The sequence below is a fragment of the Rhopalosiphum padi genome, chromosome 2 (assembly GCF_020882245.1).
Source record: "Rhopalosiphum padi isolate XX-2018 chromosome 2, ASM2088224v1, whole genome shotgun sequence".
NCBI classification, from domain to species: Eukaryota; Metazoa; Arthropoda; class Insecta; order Hemiptera; family Aphididae; genus Rhopalosiphum; species Rhopalosiphum padi.
The window spans coordinates 84,195,957-84,222,331 of NC_083598.1; the positions used below are offsets into that span (position 1 = coordinate 84,195,957).

Sequence of the window (26,375 nt, forward strand, 5' to 3'; positions counted from 1 at the left end):
GACGACCTGTATTCTGTTCGACGAAAATTTTAAAATGTTTCTTCACTATACCATTGGAATTCGTAAACGTTATGCACTTCATACCATTTTGTATCGCTCTATTATCACTTACCTTGATGTAGGTTAGGACAGTGGTGTATCTAAATTTTTTTTTTTGGGGGGGGTGCACTTGATTTTTATTCTTGAGTTTTTATAAGGCTAAAATTTCTACATATCACCTAGCCATTATACTTATCACCCCTTTGCTTAATAAACTGTTTAGGTACTAGTGTACTATACATCTATACTATTTTCTTATTAGGTACTGTGCAATTATGTCAATAACCATGGTATACATAATACATTTAACGTTATTGTAAACCATAGATTAATGTATTACCTAAATACCTAATCAATATGTATATTGTTATTTGTTGGTGTTTCCGAATAGTGTGCGAAAATCATTATCAAGGTCGAGTTGCGTTCGTAGTTTTTTCAAGACTGAGCATATAGTTGCGTGCGGGATTAGTCGAACGACTAACCAAATTAGTTCGGTCAGATTTCAAAAAATTGAAAAAGCAGTATGAATTCGGTAAAAAATTTACTTTACTACACAAAACACAAATTATAAACAAATAAATAGATTATTTTGTTCAAATTATAATGAGTTATAGGTACCTATTTGTATAGGTATTAAGGTATGATATTTATTTTATATTTTAAAAGGTGTTGTTAAATTATAAAATTAACGAATAAACGTATTTGAAAATTTTATCAAATGTTTATTTTATAATTTTCTATACATGATAATTAAATTTTTTCTGTTTTTTATATTTTAATTTTTATAGTACCTATTACCTATAAATAGGTACTTATCATATACAATATACTCATATATCTAATCATTATTTACTGATTTATCTTAATTTGCCGGAGAAAACCCAAGATACGGTATATTGAATTTACTAGTTATATTTATAATAGTGCTTTTATGGTCTATATGCAAGTCGACGAAAACCGGTCGTCTACTCGAACTTTTACGCACGCAATTCGGAAAATACTCGTATGCAACTCCACTCTGTAGCTCTGTTACAAAAAAACTGAACACGCAATTCGGATGCAGCCCTATATTGTATATGTTGTAAACATGAAGTTTAATTTTTAATTCGAATATTATTACTAGCAACAATACAAGAAAATAACTTTAACTAACATAAACTATAATATAATACAAAACAAGCGACAGCTTACCTTACACATGCAAGACGCAAGTTGAAAATAAAGGAGATTATTGTGAAGATAATAAGCAAATTAATAAAAAACAAATAAACGATTAAAAACAACAAAAATCACAGTTTACACACGAAGTTGCATTAAATAATTAACTGTGCGTTCGTAGTATTCGTACTAAGTACATACATATTAAATGTACAACAAATAAAAATAAACAATAGTCTCCAAGTTATTTTTTTTTTTTTTTTTTTAATTTAGAACTTTCAGCTACAGCTATTATAGTTCGACAATTACAGTATACAATTAAATTAATAATATTAAACATGATAATAATAAATCTGATTAATACAAATAATGATAGACGGTAGAAAATGATTTCGTATCCAATTAAGATTAAGTAACATAATCACAGAATATTTAATAACAACAGTTTAGATATTTATGATTTCGCGAAGTTTGCAATTAAGGAGATAAGGTATTCTTAGAAAGTAATGTGTTTAATAGAGAGGATAAAAGAGAAATCAATGGAGTAAAGAGGGAATTAAGTTGCGTAATAAATTGGGATATAATATTGGAAATAGGTTCAGAGTTTAAATTATTTGAATTGCCCACAGTTGCTTCTGCATAAGTCCTAGGTACTCCTTTGCGTCGGGTGTGAATGGACGGGGGCTTATCTGAGACTGGCAAGACTCTTGTGAGCACTTTAGTGCGTTTTTTGATAACGGATTGATAAACACGGCATCCTTTGTAGTTGGCCGTGTGAACCTCAGAACAGAGCGCGCATTTGGCTGGACTAGCTCGATCCTTGATACAGTCCTCGGAGCGATGGTCTCCACCGCATTTGACGCATCTAGATTCATGTTGACAGTAGTTATCGGTATGGCCATAGGCTTGACAATTGTGGCACTATGGTGGACCACGACGGGACAAATGAGGTTTCTCGATTATAACTTTGGTATTAAGTAGCGAAGTAATATTAAAGATATCATTGTTGTTATTCTGACGATTTAAATCAACAAAAAATAATGGGAGACCGCATTTATTTTTATTTTTGACATTAATGACTTGTTTCACCGAATGTCCTTCCTCCGACAAAGCCAGAGAAATTTCCGAACACAGTGTGGAATGGTGGAGATTTCGTATTGCGACTCTGAATGAGCGATTAACGTGAGCTTGAAAGGTATGGAAACTAGAATCAGTATCCTTGAGATGAGTCAAAATAGTATTGTAGTTATATACACCCCTGGGATAAACGATTAGGTATGATTTAGTGGACTTACAGGTAAATGCGTTAGGACCAGTTATCTTTGTTAGTACATTTGTGAAAGCGGAGAAATTTGAGATGTTGGAGATGTAAAACGGTGGAGCCCGTGGCGTGACGTCTTGTGTCTCCAAGTTATATAGGTACTTATTATAACTATTTGGCATTTTATATGAATATAAATTACCAATAATTTATCTTAGATTTACTTTGAATTATATTAATCTATTAATGACAAACTTTAATAAATTTCTGCACACTACACTGCAGCCAAAAAAAGGACACCGGTGGGGGGCACGAACCCCCAGTGCCCCACTCTGGCTACGATACTGTGTTTGGATAGGTTAGACGTATGACGTGTAATAATTAATCTTGATATCTATGTTAAATTATCAAGATATAAGTAAGTACGGAAACTATAAATCGTATTGGGCTATACTAAATTTTTGAATATACGATTGCTACCCATTATCATTAATTATAGAATATATTCTATATTTCTATTATAGTATAATCATATACTATATTTCTATTATAGTATAACCATATACTATATATTATTTATTAAGGTGAGACTTATAGTCGCCTACAAATTTTTATAATAAGCTACTACAAAATAATATAATTACACAAAAATGTGAAATTAACGTAATATAATGATATTGTTTATAAATGTATAAAACCGGTATAATAACATGTTATACGAACGTAGTTATTAATATTATATTATATTATATTTATAAACATCTAAATGACCCTCAAAATGGCAATTAATCATTCCAAACATATTGATTTTTACATTTCTTTATCGAGGTTAAAATTTACAATGATTTTGCATAACGATGAATTTCATTCCGAGTTTAAGATAAATGTAATATGCACTAATTTAATTAAAAACATAACCGTTCTATATACAATATTTTATTTTGTATAGTTTTTAACTTGTGGCATTTAATTTTTAAATGCGTAAAAGTGTTTTAGTTTTAAAATGAAATGTTTTTTAAAAATATGTTTAGGATAAATTAAACTTTAATTATTGCAAACTTGAACTTAAACTTGAATTTTATTTGAACTTTTAAGAGTAAAATTTTAATTTTTAAATTTAATTTTAAAAACAAAACAATCAGGCTTCAGCAAACCACTGATCTTGAGTAAAAAATCAAAATGTGGAATGTAAAATTAATGTTATCACCGTTATCATAATAATATAACCATTAACACTTGAAAATACTCTTGCAAAGTCACATATATTTTTAATAATTTATCGAATCACTAAAATGTGTCCAATACGTTTAAAGGGCCATTTTTTATTGATTGATTATATCTATATATTTTATTGATTATATATGATATTTATAATATGTTTAATTAATAATTATTGTTTATGCAGTGGTGTATCTAGGATTTTTTTATGGGGATGCTAAGGTTAAGGTTTCGTATTCTATATACTTCATCTTGATAGCAAGACTTTTATTAATTCATAAAATGTATGTTCTTATTATTTAAAAGGTGAAAACTTTAAAAATAAATCGAAAACAAATTTCGTTCTTTTCTGTAATAAAAAAATTAATGTTTCAACAAAAAATTTAAATTCTATCACATATTATATTTATTATAATAAGACATAAAAAACTAGGTATTTATTAATTTTTTTTTTCACTTTGACCAATCTTCTTATCCGCTCTTTTTTTCAAGCGAACAAATTATTATTTTCAGATTTATAATAACATAGATAAGTAATTAATTAATAAAACCGTAGATTTAACTTAGATTTAAGATAATATATAATCTGTGATAACACTTATTTAATATGTCAATAATACTGCATTGATATTAAATAGTATACAACTAATAACTATATATAATATGCTACTGCACACTAATACACTATTTTAGATACCGCTGTTTATAATACCATGAGTCCGTGACGGTCTGACTTTATTCAGCCGAGTCTTAATGGCCGGGAACGGCGAAAATTTTGGAGAGTACAACTATTGATGATGTACAACATAAATTATATCATCACCTCGTCATGAGAAGAATTTATTATAAGCGTACACTTTACATGCATTATAGTACTATATTAATACTTACCAACGTATTATAATTGCTATTAACGGTAGGTGAATAAATAATAATAATACTATATATCGTTAACATGTTACTTGTTACATGAATAAAGTATCGTTCGTATAATAATGACAACGCGTAACAGTGCTGCGCACAGTAAATATCAACTAACGACGAAGGGATGTAGCTTGAGTTCGTAAATTGATCATACAAAATAAAGTAATTATATATTAAAAAGAATAAATTACAAAATTTAAATCCAACTTGTCAATTGGTCCCTCCTCCCTTTCGTTTTAAAATTAAACCTTATAGCCACAAGTTAGTAATGTGTGGCTCTTTTTGCCGATAGTATTCATCAAAAATTCACGGTTTCGGCCGATCTGCTGCAAATGCTCCATTTGTAAAGTTTTCGACCAAAACTAATCCAGTGTGTGGACGTCTTTACATTGAATAATTTATTATACTGATGTAATTCTTACGGTGTGCGCGATTATTGGATTAGCTATCTAATACGTTTTTCAGTTATCAAATAAAGAATTCAGAATGGTTTTAATAAATAATACAAAATAATAGGGAATTTATTGATAGTTGAAAAGCTACAAATTATTGTAGGTGACTACTGAAATGTCGAGTACAGCACTATCTAAAGCTCTTGTAAAACTGCCTACATGGTCAGACACATTTGACGGCTTAGTAAACCTTCAACAATATCGATGGGATAACACTGGTAATAATAACCTATACAGCACAGTAGTTGTATCTACTTGTTAAAGTTGCCATCAACTATTATGATTACGAAATTAATCTGTTTTCTTTCGGTTAGTAAGAGTTACGTTATTTACTAGTTTAAATCTATACTTATTGATCGAAATTTTTGGACTTGTATTTATATAATGAACGTTTATCAATAATTGTATTTATTTTTTTTGATAGATTTACTGGAAACCCATTTTTTCGATGTGTTTTTTAGACCTTACTACCGTAAACTTTTATAGCAATACGATTTGTAGAGTCAGTAGACAAGTAGTATCTACGATTACGGATATACTACTATACCAACACATGTTATGATGAATGATTAGCATTAATCAATTCAAAGTTGTATCATAAAAATAAAAATCAATTTAATCTGTAAAATGGTAAATTCGTTTTATTTGCTGGTAATATTTTCAATACTCGTATCGTTAATAATTTAAAATGCGCATCAGAATTCAAAATATATTAGTATAACCACATAATATTATCAATATTTATCATGATACAAAAAATAAAGAAGGTAAACGTTTTTTGTTAAACTTAACATAAAATAAAAATACACAAATTTTTAGTTAAACATGTATTGTACAATGAATTATTGTACTTGTTGAGTGTATCGTATTATAATAGATGGTGTATGGAATGTGTGTGTGTTGTGTGTGTGGTGTTACAATGACAATATATTAGAATTAAAATTATATTTAAATCGTTATTTGTGAAAAAAACGTTTAGGGAATAATTGTCAACAAAAATCGTTGGTATACAATCATAAATTATTATATTTACTATTTTTAACAGTTTCCGGGAAGACAATAATAGGTGGTATTTGAGGTGCTTTGCATTCAATCAAAGTGGCCATTTCTTTTAAGTTGTCTTTCGACGCCATTGGCAACTCACCAAAATCATTTGATCTGGGCTTTATTGATCTGTTCAGTTTCTAAAAAGACATACATATAATAAAAATTAGAGCTCTGTGTTGTATAAAATTAAGTCATACAAATTTTTTTCTCAACAAATCGTTTAATATTTAAATTTAGTATTGTTGTTTTTCAACTTACTTGGTAAAATGTCTTTCCTTCGGAATGTAGGAACGTATAAACAGACATGATGGGTATACATGCCAATGAGATCATAACCATGGACCACCCTATCATGTGGACCCAAGTGGGAAAGCTTCGAGTGCCATTCATATAGGTCGGTGGTTCATAGTCTGTTAAACTGAAAGCCCATACAAACTAATAAAACAATAAAAAAAACAATCGATAAATCAAATTGTTATACACAGCTAGACTTGTAACTGATCGTATTTCGGCGTACATGCCATCACGTGTAATTTAGACGCAAAGGAAAACATTTAGGTAGCTACTATTTTATCGATATTTATTACAAATTAAGTTATAATATTATATATAAATCTTCTTTTTAACTTAGGTGTATTATAAGAAACGGATAAATTAAGAATTATACTTTTAATTTCATGAAGAGAATTATAGATTTGTGGCGACTTTAAAGGAATATATTTCATTGAATACCAGACAATATGATAATTATTTAAATACAAATTTACCATCAGTGAAAGAGGAGTAGTGATGTACCAACAGAATTTGAAAAACCATAGCGGTTTTGTCCCCGTGATTCTTTCGATGTCCGCTGCCATTTTATTACCACCATACATCCAGGACACTGCGATCACTTCGAAAAAAGCGATGTAAATCACCGACCACGTAGAAGTGTAATAGTCAATTATTTGGAATAAATATGTACCACCCTGCGAATAACACGTAAATCAAATAATTGATGAAACAATCAATAAAATGCAAATGATTATTACGTGTTTGCGTAGACAGTTTGCTGTGTTAGTACGTTACAATTACACGAAAATAGTTGAAAAAAATTACGCTTTTCACACCTGTGTGACAAGTGGAAGTCCGAGTAGAAACGAAGCACAGCAGACCACCAAGACCAATAGTTCGTGACAGATTAGATATTTTTTGACAGCGCGCGGAAATCCATCTTGTATAGACGTCACAATGACTTCGACGATGGCGAACTGAAATTAAAATAATAATACTTTATTATATTTTCATATAAATATTAGCGTTCATCGCATCGCTAATGTGTGGTCGACGTTGATTGTTATATTTGCAAGTTCAACTTCGAATAGTATGTTGGGAAAGATATATCCAAAGGTTAAAATGTTGAAGGGTGTAAGACAAACTATGAAAAATAAAAATAAAACTAAAAAAAATGAAACTCAATTTATTATTATAGTTTACAAGTATAAATTTAATCTGGTTATTTATGGTACTCAATAATTTTAGAAGCAATTTTAGCATGAGTTATAACTCACAACCCCCTCCCTACTCATATTAATTTATACGTGTGTTTTTTTAACCCCTTGATTGGTGGAGATTGCGATTCGTGTGCATCAAACTCCTTGATAGGATTGCATTACTCTTGCAGATGTTTTAACGGAAATTACACATCATACTATAAGGATATTATATAATTATAGATACATGCGGTGTGACACAGGCGACAGGCTACACAGCATTGCTATGGATAATATTATGCTAAATTACCTCGCTGTTCAGGGCCAGACAAAACATCATGAAGAACAGTAACATCGATAAGTACGTTGAGTATGGCATACTGGATAGCACTTTTGTGAACAGAATGAACACGATTCCTGGACCTGCGCAATACAATATATACGTATAAAATAATTATAAAAATGTAATAAACTATCATTTCTCGTTTTTGAGTCACTTATTGCAAGATTTATAGCAAGTAATTAAATTAAACGCGTTAGACTATAATATACGTGTTTTTAACACTATATCGATACTCAGTGTATAAAATAAGTTTTTATTTCAATAACCATTTTATTATCGGCATAATAATGTTATCCGATTTAACGAGTTTTCGCGTTTTTAAGGATCCTTGAATTTTTATTTGAAACGTTTTTTTGAGTAAGTTTATTTTTATGTACTTAGTAACACGCAACTGGCGCTTTATACTAAAGTTTGTGTAATAGCTAATAGGTAGCTAATTGGTTATTACCGGGGCTCATAACTTCTAGCATTTGCATATTTTTTTTGAGAGGTTCTAGAGATACCTAAGTGAGCTATAAATTTGTTTCAGATAACCAAGAAACTAAATACGAAATTTAATGTTGCATATTTTTACATATTTCGAAGTATAAGTGTTATTTTGCTTTTTTTATATTTTGCTGACATTATTTTTGCATATTTATTATTTTTTTTTCAATTCCGTAGCCTTAAAATATTTTTTCTTAATAATAAAAGTTTGATAATTTTTATTATACAAATGTTTTTTTTCGCATATTTTTTAGTATTTTTAGTGCATATTATTTAAGCACTTATTTGAATATTTTTTAGAGCATATTATTGCGCGTATAACAAGTTATTATTATAATGTTATTTACCGTCCGGTAGTACTTCTTCCACGGATTTTCCGTATTCCTTGGCCATGCTACCTAAAGTAGCGAATGTGAATAGCCCCACGGCAAAACTCGACACGCCGTTTATGAGTGATATGGTTACTGTGTCCACCATTATATTGTTGTTGTAACGGTTGTACGAAGAGAACGAAATAACCAGACCGAAAGCGATACCGATGGAGCTTAGGTTTTGACCAACGGCACTCACCCATACCTAAGTAATATAAAATATATTATTGTCGTAAATTTAAAATGTGAACAAATCAAACTGTTTAAATTGTTTAAGTTAGATAGGAACATAATTTTCTTTTGACGTGAATTCTGGAATAAAATAAAATAAAAAATAAAAAATAATATAACAGTATATAACTCTGTTCTGAACAGTAGACATGATACAAGAAAATGTAGAATTCTCTATTGGCATATGTGTCATACATGTATAATACATACTATTTTATGGATTATCTAAATGAATTATTGGTATGTTTTTACAGAAAATTATATGATTTTAGTACTGATATTATACCCTAGTAACTTTAATAGTTTCCCTATACCGTCTATAGACTATAAATATATAAAACATTATAACGTACTTCTTGATAAATAGTATATGTATTTAAATAACTGTATAGTCACTATTATGTAATACAAATCATAAGGTTACATTTATTGCGATTTTGAAATATTTAAAATTATTGATAGAAGATAATATTTATGGGAAATGTACCATACGTTAATATAATATAAACAAGGCAATAAAAACGATTATCAGTTAAATCACAATAAATTCTAAAAGTTGTAAAAATTTAGAATAACAATACTTTAAAGTACCTATGTTAAATTTACTTAAAACAACGCGTATTCGTTAAAAAACTACCAGTTTGTACGTCAAATAGTACATATTTTGCTTAAACGTCACGTTAAAATATGTAAATTCAACGAAATTTTAAAGCTTTATAATACATTTAAATACCTAATGTTAAGTAAAGTTTGACTGTAAGGCACAAGTCCTTGAAAATTTAAATAGGTATATTTAAACACATAAAAGTTTTAAAGATGTGTAGTTGTTACATTGTTAGTTGTTTATGAACTTTTATTACGTATGGTAATGTATAAATAATTTACTTTAAAACTAAATTATTTTTTAACATGAACTAATGAAAATTTATAAAATGTACGCTATTGAAATTATAACATTTTTTTTTTTTTTAATAGTCTAAAATATTCATTGACAATTCTTAATAATATGTTTTTTCTCTTTATAATGAATTTCTAGTATAATTATTAAACAAAATATAATTATATATATATTTTACTTAATAAAAAAATGAATTCTAATATTATGTATATATGCCAATATTCTATGTTATATAACATATATTATGTATACAAAACAGTATTCCTATTTGTGTGTCGTGTGGTTATACATATTTTATTGTTTGTAAAATTTTAAAATTAAGATGTTAAGGTTAATGAAAAGTAAAATTTTATTGCGTTAACAAAATGAATTGACATTATAATATTGTTAAATTGATTTTTTTAAAGTGGTTTTATATCTTAAATTCTCATAAAATATATTGCTACTTATAGATATTACTTTAATCTAGATGTGATAAACTCTAAACATCTCAAGTTTCAAGGATGACTTGTCTACCAACATATTAATTATAATTCTATTACCGGATAGGCATAATAATCATATACATGTTTAATACCAGGGATACCAGGTTATCTAGTCTAATTTATAATTGCTTATTAAATCGCTGGTATAAATATATAACATTTATGTTATTTATCACGCATTCGGATTAATAATAATAACGTAAATTATTTACTCAGGTCTTATCACGGACGTCTGAATTTTAAGGTCATTATTCGATGCAAAATATTCAATGTTTACACATACACTCAAATCAAAACATCAAACATGCGTATATAACGTTCACAAGATAACAAACATCGACTAACTATAAAAAGTTTCGTTCTTAAACATTTATCTATGCATATTCCCACGAGAAAAATAATACAGCACTTAAAATTTATTTGAGTTTTACAAAACAATTTACTATTTTAGTTTACGAACTTTATAAACTTGTATATGTATAACAAGAAGTTTATAATTATCAAGGTATATTTTACAGCAATTTGAGATTTTAAATATTTTTATGTTGACGTATAAAAAAAACATTAGACATTTGCAGTATGTATATAGTTGTCTAATTTATTTTGTCACGGTCGTAATAATTGTATGCTGTTGTTATTGGAAGTTGTTTAGCATTTTATTTGTTTCATTTGACTTGGAAAAATATTTACTAATTATTTACCTAGCAACAAGTTTAAAAGAATAATTTACCGGACTACCTTTATAGGTATAACCTACATTTAATTATTTCTGTGTATCTAACCAAAAATCACGGATATTCGTAAATAACAATATTTGACGTGGGCAACAATAATATTTTACGGTCGGAATAATAAAATAAATGACGATTGACGTCTGCTGTGATGCTAATCATAATAATAAAAGCGTATTTGACGTACTCGACAAATTTAATCGTGAATATCGACTGATTACCACAGTAAATATTAACACACTCGATGATTGAAAGAATCGATGACTTCTTAAATGGGGAATGAACCGTTGACGACGGGCAGTAGAATAAAGTTCATCGAATGGATTTAGCGGTCGAAAACAAATTTCCTCGCGTCATCGTTCCATAATTTATATTTATATTATATTATACAATTATAAATATTAGAATAATAACTATTATGAGTTTATGACCTTGCCGTCGTCTGACTATGTGAGGTGGAATGGCGCGGGCCGCGGGTACATATATAGTATATTAGTATATACCACGAGCGCCTGCACGCATATATGTATAGGAAGGTAGGTTATCTGTATCGTTGTATCTAATACTCTTTTTTATCCTGCTCTTTTGTTAGCTTTCTACGGTGAAAATAACGTCTAGACTGGTATCGGAGAGAAAAATTAATGAATAGGACATTATAAGTAAAAAATACGCAGGACTTATTATGGTGTCATGGGTGGGGGAGAGTTCGATGAAAACCAATATGAAACTATATAATATATAGTGACCTATGATGACGAACTGGAAATATCGCACTAAATGATTTTATACTATTACCGGGATTTTTAGCTTCCTACTATACGTATTCGCGGTTATCAAATTCGTATAATAGGTGTTACCACTTAAATCGCGGAATAATATTTCACCGGGCTATGTAATACACAGAAAATTGTTTACACAATTTGAAATAATTATTATTAAATCACATTTTTTAAGGACAAATATATTTTTTAATATTTTTATCGTTATTATTTTCTTTTAAAAAGTTTTTTTTAAGTTTAAGCAGAATTACTCCCTTTAAAGCTATTTATTTTTCCGCTTAACACAAAATCTTAGTGTTTCTCAAAAACTATTATGTAGCATCTTTTTATAAATAGATTACACAGTCATACATTCATACATTTCATCCTTCCACAAACTTTTTTTTAAAAATTATTCTAAGAATAATTGTTTCAAATAATAAAAACAACACAAATTGATTTTAAATAAAAAATGTATACTATATATTCCGAAGTAGAATAGTTTTTTAAGAATTTTTAAGTACATAAAAACTAAAATTATTTTCATTTTTTGTTTCGTATATTGAATTCATATTATGTAAAAAAAATTATTTTCATAAACGTTAGGTACGTACTAAATTCTCTTCAATGTAATGAGTGTTTATAGCCTTATAGGTACTTTTAAAAGTATCACCCTACACTGTAGCGTGATTGAAACTGACTTACTTTCGAGTCCAACAGTAGTTCCCAGCGGAGTTTAAAGAGGAAATATTCGAGACCGATTTCAGCGCCATCCAGCATCAGTGACCGGACCAGCAGCACGGCCAACATGGCGAACGGCAGAGTGGCGGTCAGGTGTAGTACGCGGCCGGACGATTCGGTGCTCTTCCACAATTTGAAGTACACGACGATGGATACGACAAACATGCACACGGCCAACTCCCAGCGGACGTTGCCCAACGTGTTCGGGTCTTTTGCGATCTGCAGCATTTTCAAGCTGTACGATGCAATAAAAAAATATTTTAGAAAATGCCAGACCCAAAGTATATAAATCAACTTTTTAAGGGAAATCTACTGCAGACAACGCTATAACTGTAGATATATAGTTAGCACACATCATATATTGCTGGAGAGGGTTAATACTGCCCAAGGCTATCTGAGACATAAGTATGAGTTTTGAAAAAACATAATATGATTTATATACATCACACCTTTAATCGTTCGAACAACATAACTCTTTATAAAATCAGATGTATGTTGCAGACTCACAAAATTGATAAAAAATACAATAATAATATTTGTATGTATTATGTATATTATATTTGTGTATATAGGTTGGTAGATGAGTAAATGCCAAATGGTACACAATCAAAACTGAAAATATAATATCACAACGCATTTTACAATGATAATTATCATTTGGAAACTGAAATAGAATTCATTATAATAATAATATAGTATAAACAATAACAATATTCATGGTCGCCGTGAAGAGAGTAGGAAGTAAAACAACGATCATGACAATTATTATTACATGATCTCGCGAATGTATCGTAATCAAATCGAAATACTGGCAATTATTTTTCACAGTCATGGTTTTCGTTAGTATGCCGATGATTAACGAATGAGTTAATAATGGTTAATCTATAACAGGGTTTTTTCACTTCCACGTGGCCAATGAGCTACATCATGAACGGCACGAGGTACGTATGCGTTAAGTAATTATATGCCGACCCCCCACCCTTGTCCACACAGCATTATTTGAGTATACCTATGTTAATTATTAATAAATTATAAGGCGATCGTGTGATTTTCTGCCAAATCCGGTAATAATTGTTTGAACTGCTCGATTGGTATTATAATAATCTTCCGAACTATAGCTAACAATAATTAAAATATGATTTTCAACAGTTAATATCTCGATACATGGTCGGTTAGTTCTTAACCATTTATGAAACGTACACGTGGGTATAATATTATTGTTACTATATTTAATGCAATACACACTTTAATATATAATTATTATGGGAATGAGATACATAGATGTCTTATATTTTTTTTTGTCCATACCCATTGTATTTTATTATACGTCATAATGTCATTTACAATGCTATGATCGCAATATATGATGAAGTGTTATAATACTTATAATTACTTTCGGTTCGATTGTACACGGTATTAAGTACACTTAATCAATTACGTTTAAAGGTATACGTGTGCAATAAGTTTAATCCTATCCATTACGTATAATTTTTTTTCAATGTTATTTTAATAATTATATTGAGTTTAACAAGTACTTGTAAAACTCTTCGGTAGGACTTCTGCCGTCCAAAGGCCTAGTGCTGTTACGGCCTGGCGTCCAGCATTGGTCAGTGTTCCACCGGTTGTTGCAGTGCACCCACGGCGGCTGGTTTTGGATCGCCGAGAAGAAATAGTACAGAGTGTATGCGATGATTACGTTGTAATAGACGGATACGAAGAACGACGTCACCACACTGGATAAACCAACGCCTGTAACAGACGGAAATCAGAAGTCGGAATATAATATACGTTATTAGTCATCGTCAGTTGACACGAACTGCATGATAGATGACGCGTTAGTGATTCGTATATATAATCGCACTATAGCGTACGTTTAATTATTTATACTTCTACAAACCGAATTTATATACTAAAAAATAAACCATATTACACGGAGATATAATATAGTATTGGCATTTATTATTATGTTCTTTGTAAACACTTATTGGATTAGACGATAATTTCACGAGGTAGCACCCTTGAAAATCCTGTATGGTTTATGCATATATTTTTAATCGAAAGTTAAAATAGCTGACTGTAAACTATACCATATTTAAGTGAGTTTATTAATTCACTTTTTTATTTATTGGTGTTATCTTTTTATAATTACTATACTAATTTATAAACTAATTTATATTAATCACCATTATTAAACGTGTTTAGTTGTTTCTAAAATTCGATTATTTTATTTCATATTTTGATAAATTTATAAATGTTTTTTTTTTGAAAATGAATAAAAATAAATAATTTATAATAATACCACAGAAATACAGAATAGATTAAATGTCTACTACAAAAATATATCAATGGAAACATATGTGTGAATACATGCATACAAGACGTTTACCGTTTTTGTGGTCGTTTTTAATACATATTTTTGAAGTTCCTAATCCTAACACGAAAACATAAATTCTTATTTGTTGTATTTAAACTTAGGTTTAACTGAAAATACCTCAATTCATATTTCATAGTAAATAATAAGGCTTTCAGAAAGAAATATGTGGACGGAGTCACGAAGATGAATACGAGTGCTGGTTGCTAATGTAAACCGAACTAAGATGTATTATTTTAGCTGGGGTCTTATTTTGAGGCACACGCATGCTAATGTATAATTGTTTTCTGTAAAAATATGGTAATACAACGAATACCTACATAATTATTATGTGTTGAAATATTCATTAGCATGTAATATTACTCATAAATATATTAGATTAATATTAAATGTACAATATACTATTTATTATTTAATAACATGAGTAGGTCAGTTATAAACATTAATTCAATAATTTCGAATTTGGCCTTTATTTCAACTAAAGTCAACATTCACTTTTATCTATTAAAACAAGTTTTAGACTTTTAGTAACACAAAATATTTTCATTTATAATATTTCATATAAGTTTCATCACGTATTATTATATGTTTATATGATTATGTAAAATAAATAAAAAGCACCGATATTGGAGTTGAATACTACGAAAGGTATCTACTATCTTTACATTTGAGTAAAGCATCGATGATAAAAATATTATTAGAAAACAATGAGCGAAGTTCATTGTTCATCTCACACGTATATAGATACAATTTTTCCAAAATGTGTGCTTATAATTTCGTTAATAATTGTAATTAACATTTAAGTATTATACATAATACACACGTATAACAGAACCAAATTACAATATAATAAATATAATTTACTTGCCTTTTAGAATTGGACACAATTTTGATATTGCACTAATTGGTCCTCGTTTAGTAAACTGTCCAATAGCCAACTCTAAGTACAGCAATGGTATTCCACAAAATATCATCACCAAAAAGTATGGAATTAAAAATATACCTATAAAAGCAATTGTTGATGTATTATAATTATAATAATATTACAAATACATAAATCGTTAATAAAAATGTATATTTTATAACATGTCATACGATGAGTCTACAAAAGTCATAATTTAAATTAATGCTATGGGTTAAAACAAAATTACAACATTAACACGGTCAATTAAGTAGCAATTTTCATTTACAGCAAAATAAAAGCATTTCCTTTCTCGATTTATTACATTCTAATTTTCTCTACCTTTAATTATTAATGTCCCTATTATAATTCGATTAAGTGACTTTTAATATTTCTTTAATTTAATTGATCAATACAAAAAGTCTTTTGTTGTGTTTTGTTTGTTTGTTTGTTTTTTGTATAAATATTGTCGACATTGCCATTTAATTCGGCTGTAAATTTAAAACAATAAAACAGCAATAGTGAAGTTCCCGCCATCATGAATTAATGGCTCCCTTGGCCTACGATAAATTGGCTTCTTCCTATTAAACCTTTAGTGGCAATCATTTCACGATAAAATGCTAGTAATTTTAATTTTAAGTTTCCTGGTATAAATCGTAAATTATAATTGACAAAAAACGGCTTACCTCCGCCACTTTTGTGGCAGTGATATGGAAACCGCCACATATTGCCCAGGCCAACCGAACAGCCCAGACACGCTAAGATGAACTGAAGTTTGTTGCGCCAATAGTGAGTCCTCGTCCTGGATCGAAAGTCTGATAATGATTCTGCAAGTGACCTGGAACAACTGCTGCATTCTGTAAAATCACCGTCATCTTTCTCAATGAATCTGGAAAATGCATTCCAATAAAATAATATTTTAGTTATTAAAAATTCATAAAACAATTTACTTCGATATGATGTGTAAAAAATACATCGATATAAAGCATTTAAAAAAATTTGATATTTATCTTATAAAATGTATTCTTATATGTCATATAATTCAAAACAAAAAAAAAAATGAAAATGAAACTAATGAAAATTATAGTTTGAGAAAACTTTTCGGTCAGTGATGTACTGCTATAATAGCTGCATATATGCTTGTATGTAATCGACTTTAAAAAAATAAATCAGTTATCAGATATGATTAAGGTACGCTTAGAAAAATTACAAAGAAAATAAGTGTAAAAAACGAGAAAAGAAAAGACACTGTGAAACCAATATATACCTCGCTTATAATCAGAAATTGGATTGAATTGAATAACATTATGAACTTTTTAGATAAACTTAACATTATATAGTTATTTTAACAATTCTTGATAGTAATGAAAATAAATCTTATATTCAAACGTGAAATGTAAATTACTATAATAGATACTAGATACAGTATTATTCTGAGTATATTAACCAAAATTATAGTTTTGAAATATGTATCCTAATTACTGGTTATTATTATAAAATTGATATGTTTAGTCAGTAAAAGTTAAAGTGACTATTAATCTTTTTTTCATATAGTCAAAAGCAGAATTTATTTAATATATACAATTATCTAAAAAAAAAAAAAAAGATAATCGTATATTCCATCTATTAAAACGTTAAAATTATACTTGTTTAATAGATAATTTAGATTTAATGTTCTACAGAAATGCTATAAAAATGTAACATTCTTGAACATGAGAAGAAAATAGATCAGTAGAAATTTAAATAATTTTCGTTTACTTATATCGAAATAAAATAACGATATATGGTAACTACTAACTATAAGACAATTTTGTGATTATCCAAAATAATATAATAATATTTTATTTTATGTCCTATTAGACCGTTTTAAAATTCCATCACTATACTATGTTACCTATATTTTGTTGTTTAATTTATACATTTTTTAACGAAGACAAAGTATTGCACGCTTCGTTGTATTCCTAAAATTAGCTCAATACTATGATATTTCCGTTATATAATTATTAATTTCTATACATCGTAATATAAAAAAAAAAATCTCTTCTTGATTATTGAAAAAAATAAAAATATTTAACATTTACACATTTTTTGGGGGTGATTTTTATTATTATAAATCATTATTTATATAATATATATTTTATACTTCAATAATTGGTGATTATAACATGTAATTATACACAGAGAAAAAGCTTCCAAAAATACTTCAAGTTAATTTAAAATGAGGTAGGTATTATAGGTATAGTTGATAATTTCCTATCAATAGTGTACGTCATCACATTTTAAAACAAACACATAAATTTTATTATATTTAATGATACTGCGGAGAATGTGATTACTTCATAAATTAATTAAAAATATCATTCAACAAAATCATTAAATTGCAGTGATTTAAATCCGATTAAAGAATATGTTGCAACATTTTGCAGATTACTTAAAAATTAAAATCGAATAAAAATTAACAATAATATTATAATTTATAACAAACGCTTTTGAATATATTATTATAACGCACTTATAATGACTGTACAGAAATATACTTCCGACAGGATGAAATCGGTTTGTAACAAATAACAGTATATATGTTATCATACACGGTAGGTATAGTAAGAGATTACTAATTAGCATAACCGTTTGATATAAGATATTCCGATTAGTAATAGTTTCGCATAAATCTTACGATTACTTAACATTAAACTTTATACTATTCTGGTGATTACAAAAAAAAAAAAAAACAAAAAAAAAAAGTATAGGTACCTACAAATAACAATAACAATTATTATTCTATGAATATTAAATATTTAATTACACCTGCAGAAAACTTATTATTTCAGTGTTAAGCCGAACAGTAGATTTAATATCAAAACGATTTATGAAATCTGCACGATTCGTATACTCTGTATCATACAGAATGATGCTGCGATATTATTCCATTATATTATTATATTATATACGTATGCGATATTCATTATAGCGAATATTATACCAATCAGTGCACACTTCACAGTGTCTCGCGTGTACATATACATGTATGAGAAATTGCAAATATCCGTGCAGACATCATCAATAACATATTTTACAGACACGTGTAATGGACGGACGTATGAACAATACGAATGTATCTTTAAATAATAATATGTTCTCTTGTATTAAAATAATACGATCGAGCTCGGGACGAATAAAACCGATTCGTGGAAGCCGTATAACGGGTTAAATAAAATTTGTTAATTAACTGTATATACAGCTGCAGGTAGTAGGCACGCGGAATTCGCGCGGTTTCGTTTTCGCAAATAATTTTCAAACCCGTCTACACGCGTACCTATATAATATTATATATACCTACCACATGAGTCTACTACTGCAACGCGAACGTTACAATACGTATACCTATACCTATTATATATACCTTATTTGATCTCGCGGGTTGGCCAATGCGGCGTACACACGGCGTATTCGGTTGTTTTTTTTCTCGTACCGAACGACGGTGATTAACGATTAATCGATATTATTAATTAACATATTATAATATTATATAGTCATTATAAAAACACATAAATTACAACATGTACCTACCACGCGGGTATTACAAACGCGCCCACGTTCAAACGGAGGTGTCACAGCATACGATATTATTGCGGTTTAATATTGCGATTCAACCCGCCGCGTTAGAATCCGATCGCACCCAACAGCGTGGCAGTGTATATATACGTTCTCCCCGGCGCAGGTACCTGCCTATTACATTATTATCGTACATGATGTATTTGCAATGTTCACCTGCCGCGGCGAACCACCCCGACCGATGCAATTTAGTGCGCAATAATATATTGTAAAACATGATTTACGCCTGTGTGTTTGTGTATAAAATACGTACCTATTGCGTGTAACTGATTTATTGAGGTCTGTGCCAATGAGTGAGGTAGGTATAGTTATCCGTTATAATATAGGCTGCAATCGTGCGCGCTGATCTCATAGTAAAAGCAGGTGGCCGTAACCACATTTACCTTATTGTTCGAAACAAGCAATAAGGATAAAAATATTATATAACATGTATTTAATAACAGATAAAAAAAAAATTAACAATATTAAAAAACTTCAAATTAATTTGTATTTTTAATTATGTAATCAATAACTTATTTTCGTTTCAATTTTTAACTCAATGTATAGATACTTAAAGTTTAAGCCATGTTTTTATGCAATACGTCTTATTGATGCGCATTAGAAATACGTTTTTACTTTAAGTTGCATTTTATAGCATTTATGATTTATGTTACGTAAAGATACTTTCTAGTTAGCCCTAAATTTATCTACGACTCAAAGCTTAGATAAATGACGTTTTAATTCAATAATTATAAAATGATTCATATTTTTACTGTGATAAGAGAATATATTCTTTTAGCTTTTCTTTAGGCTATAGGTGTTAAAAAAATAGTCCCATATATTTTTATTGATTGCTTTTGATATAAATTCGTCAGCGGTCGTTGCGACGGAGACTTTAACATAGATTATAGAGTACTTTTGGTCGCGCAGACCTACATATGAAATGGGCATCACGCAACACCGATTACTATAGCAGACTTGTTCGGTGTATAAGACGTGTATGATATAGCCGCGAGACGAGAAGAGTGCGTGAAAAGCCGGTCAAACACAAAACACATCCGTGACGACGGTCATTATGCATGTTCACGTTTCGGGTCTAAATAGGTACCACATTTTAAAATATTGAATACTTGTATTAACGTATGTCTATAAATACAATACGATAATAATATAATTATTGTATTAAACGTTGGGCGTGGTGGTGATTGCAACGAGACAGCGAGGGATTTAAACGTATAGTACTATAGTGGATGCTTTTCTAAATATTTGACTGCACGATCATCGTTTAATGTTGCGCTCATAGTGTGCTGTATACAGGTTGATTTTCCAAGCATGTTTAACTTATCTTTTTCTTAAATAATTATTTTATTCAAATTTTGATTTTCAGAACTCATTAAAGGCCAATTTTTTAATGCATCCAAAGTAATTTAAAATTCAAATTGTCTATATCATTTAAGGAATGTGCTGAGGTAATACAAACTTATTCAAATGAAAATCACCTTTTATTTCCTATATAATTGTCAAATATATGAATTTTTTGAAAATTTTATTGGTATCTAAATTGAAATTCAAACGAGTAGTTTTTGAATTATTTATTTTTACGTGACAAGGATAATAGGTTTGACAGGTTCGTGATAACTGATAAAGAGTCTGGAAGATATGAAAGGTATGATGATTTTGTTTAAATTTTAATAATTCATATTAAACTCTGTAAAAATCATTCAAATATAATAAATACTATATTCAATGATACTTTATACTTTATACTTTTGTAAAACCATTTTTAAGGATTATTATCATTAATGTATATATATTTCAATAATATAGAAACCACTAGTTCAAATTTTGATTTAAGTATATTACACATTTCAAGAAAATGATCTGTTTTCTAATTTGCAGTCAAATAGGTCAGATATTATTTGAAAAGAAAAAACAATTTTAAACTAAATAAATAAATAATGAAAAATGAGGATGAAAATGCTTGGTTTATAATTCTGTAGATCAGAATAATTGTAAGCACGTAAATATATTAGAGTACTCTATTAGGGTTTCGTTTTTTGATTTTGAGTCCTTTCTAACGGCGATGAGTTGCACTCCACGCATGTTAATACCTCTTTAGCCATAGGTATAAATAAATACTTTTTCTTGTTTGTACACGAAACCTTTTATTTTTTACAAATATTACCACCCAATAACCGTGTATAGTGTGTACATATTATAATTATATAATATTGTGTACGAGTGCGTACGATGTGTGACGCATATTAAGTTTACGCATCACTATACGTATATTAATAAATTTTGTACACTGGCGTTAATACATTATTATTGTTATTATTATCATTATCACCATCACACAGTGTTTACGAGTAGTTTATTCGTCGTTTTATTGACGGCGCACCAATGTTGCCCAGTAACCTACCTAATTCGTATAACATTTTAAAATATTATATTAAATGACACGAAGGTCCCCGAGTATACTCGATTGCAGGCCAGATAAATATATATTAATAACATAAATATAAGTATTTTAAGTGTCTGCAGTGCTCGAATGCAGTGGCCCTCATATCGCTATAACATAACATAATATATTATAATATGTCATATAATACGTGAGGGCATATTCATATTTATTGCTGTTAATACAGCGATGTTTCCATATTTTTTGAAAGTATATTAAGCCGTCAAGTGTATCTGATCATGCCTGACCATGGATGTTTTATATTTGAAGGATGGTGAATGTAAGGAGAGGAGAAGTTCGTTGATCACAAATGCAATTGAAACTAAGTTTTTTCTTTAAAAATAATAATGATATTTAATATTTATACACGAATCAATAAGAATTAACAAGTTATATAAGTAGGTACTACTATACTCCTCTTAAATTGATCAAGTAAAAATTCAAAAAAAATAGTTGAACCATCAACTTTAATTTTTTTTTTAAAACGTTCTACAAATTTAATCAATTGAGTTAAAAAAAAATATATTATTAACTCGCCTAGAGCCATATAGTACTCAATATCGAGTTTATTGTATTATTCCACACGTCCACGCGTACGTGATACATATTCATATAACCGATATAGACTGCATACGTAGACTGCATGTCTGCGAAAATACCGCGATACGAGGAATAATAACTCGCGAAACGTATATTATAGTCGGAGACCGCTGAAATATTAAAATAGGTATACCTATAGGTAACACATTGTTACTGACAATGATAATAATAATAATAATAATAATAATAATAATAATAGTTGCAAACTATCGTATGCGTTTTCGAGCCGATGTCGTGATGGCGAATATTTTACGCCCCTGTGGCTGTCAATACTCGAAATATATAATATAATATAAACATGACAATAATAATAATACGAGTACACTCGCGGACGTTTATTATATTATTGTTATTTTCGTCATTATACGCGCAAGTACACTGCACCCGCGCGCGGATCTATTGAACGCGTCTAACGGGATGACTGAGCGCGAACTCCTTTTGCGTCCGCCGGAATTCAATACACTCGAATTCGATTCGTATTGTGTCGCGCCCGCGGAATACGCAGCAGCCGCGCGACGTACAGTGCTATTAATGTTGCGTACACCGGCCCCGATCGCATACATATATTAATAATATGCTACACCGTTGTAGTGTCGGTTTGAACGGTGTGGCATCAGGATACGCGCAAGAAGCCGATAATATTCCACGGCGACTGTGCGGTATAATAGTATAATAACCTAACCTCACGCCGAAACGTTTGACTCCGCTCGCGATTCCCGGATGCTGCAGCCGCCGCGCGATCTGTTCCATTTTGGCGCTGCAATATTGTCGTAATACTATGCGCGGCGGCCGCGACGTTCGGCGGTTTTTGCGCGCGTGTGGGCGCCATCGTTCGCATTTCGAGATACACGTGACGCTCGTGTATTATAATACATAATAATTATAATGATATACGAGACGACCGCACAGACCCGCCCCGTGATGCGAGCGCGAATATCGTTGTGACCGGGTGTCGAGATAGAAATAATAAATAGGTACGAATTTTAGCTCTTATTCGTCCCGAGTAGCGCTCTTCGATTATATGGCGAGCGAGCGCTTTGGCGTTTGACGAAAAAAATCCGTATAACGAAAATAACGAGACTACGCGTAACGTGATACACCATCACGGCTTTTAAGACAAAATGAATAGATAAAATCTAAATTATATTAGACAAAATGCATATTATTTTCTTTTTAAGTATTTTATGTATGAATATCTCTATCAAATATATTACCTATTCGTTTTCACTGCGGGATGGATATATATATATATGTATAGGCATGTTTAAAACAATATATAGTCAAATAATAAGAATGCTTAGAATAATAGGTCAAAAATATGTTCACCGTGTGGGACACTCGACACGACACACTTTTAAGTTTAAATACAAATATGTTTTTTTTCATTATTCATCAATTTTTAATACATATACATACATAAATAAATTACGCTACCTAGCTATCTCAATTATTACATTTCTTATGTCTCATAGAATTAAATATAAAAAAAAAATTTGTATAAATATTAAAATATAATAAAACAATTGATTAAGGCCAATGACGTTACAAAATGTACATCGTTGAATAATGTTTGTTCTTTATTAGTAATTAGTGTCATTTTGATATTTTAACATATGTATTAAAGGTTTTTAAAATAAAAAAATCGAATCCTAATTAACAGAAATTTGTATAAAACGTTGTATGCCATGTACTACTTAAGTGTCCAATGCCACACTCGATTAAAACAATAATTCAAAAAAATATATTTTTTTTATAAGGTTTCAATTTTGTTATTTTGTGCTTAACTTATAGATATTTTAAATAGTTTAAATTAAAATATATTATAACTACAATTTTTATTTTATTGATATTTAAAATATATTATATAAAATAGAATTTTAGAATAAATTTAGCCTTGGATAACAGCAAAATTATATTCAATAATTTATTCCATTTATAACAAACTTCAATTTCATGAAACATTCTGTTTAACGAAATATTTTTAGAACCATAATAGTTGTAACTATATTAATATATTATAACCAAATATATGTAATTCTATTTAATAAGTTTCTCTCTAATAGGAATTACCCATTAGTTCACATCATGGAAGTTTCACTGTATAATCAAAATTTGTTTATCTTGTAATTAATCTTTAGAAGTATATTTTATTAAAGAAGTGTTCATTTAGATTTTTTTCTAAAATCAGCAACATTTTATCGTATCAATGAAAAAGGTGATAAATGAATGCACACGTGCAAACTATTGATTGACATAAGACGAGGCATAGGTATAATAGGTACCTACAGGCTACAATCCATGGATTAAAAAAAAAAATAACACCCATTATACAATACGATCAAATAAGAATATTATTTTACAGATATAATTATATACCTACCTAATAATTGTCGTTGTTTGTCACAATTTAATGATACACGTTTTATTTTCAATGTAATTTGATTTTATATACGTAACTATACGTTATTTTAATAGCAACAATATAAAAATATACATAATATTTTGTGAATTAAAGCAATTCTAACTTAATTATTTTGCTTTTCTATTGAGTACGACTATGTGTTATAGAAACACTCTGTATAATGTACTATACTATACATCGTGTTATGCTTTATACATATAAGTATTAAGTAGATACTAATACCTAATGGCTAATACTCTGTTAATGAACGAGATTGTAAAAAAGGTACTTCCGTTCAGCAAATCATATTTGAAAACAATTTTGTGTTTAGAAAAACGAAATATAATAGTTTATTAATGAATGGAACTAAATAAAAAACAATTCCGTGATCACTACAGGTCACTGGTCGTATTTCGAACTTATATGATTGTGTTTTCATAATTATAGCTTATTAGGGCTCCGGATACATTTAATCGAAAAGAAAGAACTTAATTACACTTGGAAACAAGCTTGTTCAGGTTTTAGATCCGGATCATCTGCCCCCTTCCATTAAAAATCGCCTGTACATCACATATAATATATTTATATATGTCGTGCGCACTCGCAATTTCTAACCTTGGATTGTCCACCGTGATAATGACATCTTTGTACATCCGTTTTTTGAAAAAAAAAAAACAATAAATATAATAATACAGTGCCTATAGTTGATGGCAAACGTAAATTATAATCGACAAAAGGTTGCATAAAACATTTCTCGTTGACAAGGTCCGTATTATTATTATTATTATTATTATTATCATATCAGTAAGTTCAAGGTGATTACTGGCATTGACCGCTGTAAAACGCGGTTTTAAATCGACTGATATGATTACGGTTGATTCGGATGTGGGCCTAATTAATATTAATAATAACTAATTACTATATAGCTGCAGTTTGCAATATTATACCTTAAACAGCTGATATAGACATAAAAATACTATATTATAATTTATAACAATATGCCCGACAACTTATCTCTATCCATATCTCACGTTGTAGAACATACAACAGTGATATAACGAACTCATATTATGACGCAGTAATTGTTTTTTATGGTGTGATTACAATATAGGCACAACTTTTTTCAATTTCAAATTTCTAAGAATATAGTATATTACGAAGTATTACAATACAAATAATGTACCTAATGTAATATAGTACTTTAATCAATAAGTAAGAACTTTTGTTTGTCATAAACTCGCAAAAAAGTAATAACAATGCATTTTTTTTACATTTTTTCCAATGGTTAATGTTTTATAGAAAATTAAAATGCGTTAAAAGCTTCTGCAGTGCGCATCATTTACATAGTTATGTAATAATTATTATAACTATGATTAGACTTTAGAAAATAAAGAGCCGGTATTTACTATTGATAATATCATAATATAATATA

General features: G+C 29.0%; 1 protein-coding gene across 3 annotated transcripts in view; it reads right to left on the minus strand.

Annotated features, from left to right (window-relative positions):
- Nucleotides 1–5,666: 5,666 nt before the first annotated feature.
- LOC132920801 (sodium- and chloride-dependent GABA transporter ine) overlaps nucleotides 5,667–26,375 on the minus strand; it is a 34,129-nt gene continuing 13,420 nt past the window's right edge. For 2 of the 3 annotated variants that reach the window (XM_060983477.1, XM_060983476.1), the window contains exons 3-12: nucleotides 16,574–16,776; nucleotides 15,855–15,989; nucleotides 14,151–14,364; nucleotides 12,580–12,850; nucleotides 8,748–8,976; nucleotides 7,882–7,994; nucleotides 7,209–7,349; nucleotides 6,867–7,067; nucleotides 6,358–6,534; nucleotides 5,667–6,236 (exon numbers count right to left, since the gene is read on the minus strand). In XM_060983477.1, the coding sequence (XP_060839460.1) occupies nucleotides 6,066–6,236; nucleotides 6,358–6,534; nucleotides 6,867–7,067; nucleotides 7,209–7,349; nucleotides 7,882–7,994; nucleotides 8,748–8,976; nucleotides 12,580–12,850; nucleotides 14,151–14,364; nucleotides 15,855–15,989; nucleotides 16,574–16,776 (1,855 nt within the window). In that variant the 3' untranslated portion in view covers nucleotides 5,667–6,065. Of the gene's footprint in view, nucleotides 6,237–6,357; nucleotides 6,535–6,866; nucleotides 7,068–7,208; nucleotides 7,350–7,881; nucleotides 7,995–8,747; nucleotides 8,977–12,579; nucleotides 12,851–14,150; nucleotides 14,365–15,854; nucleotides 15,990–16,573; nucleotides 16,777–26,375 lie in introns of those variants that run through there. The other variant, XM_060983478.1, reaches the window with a different exon arrangement.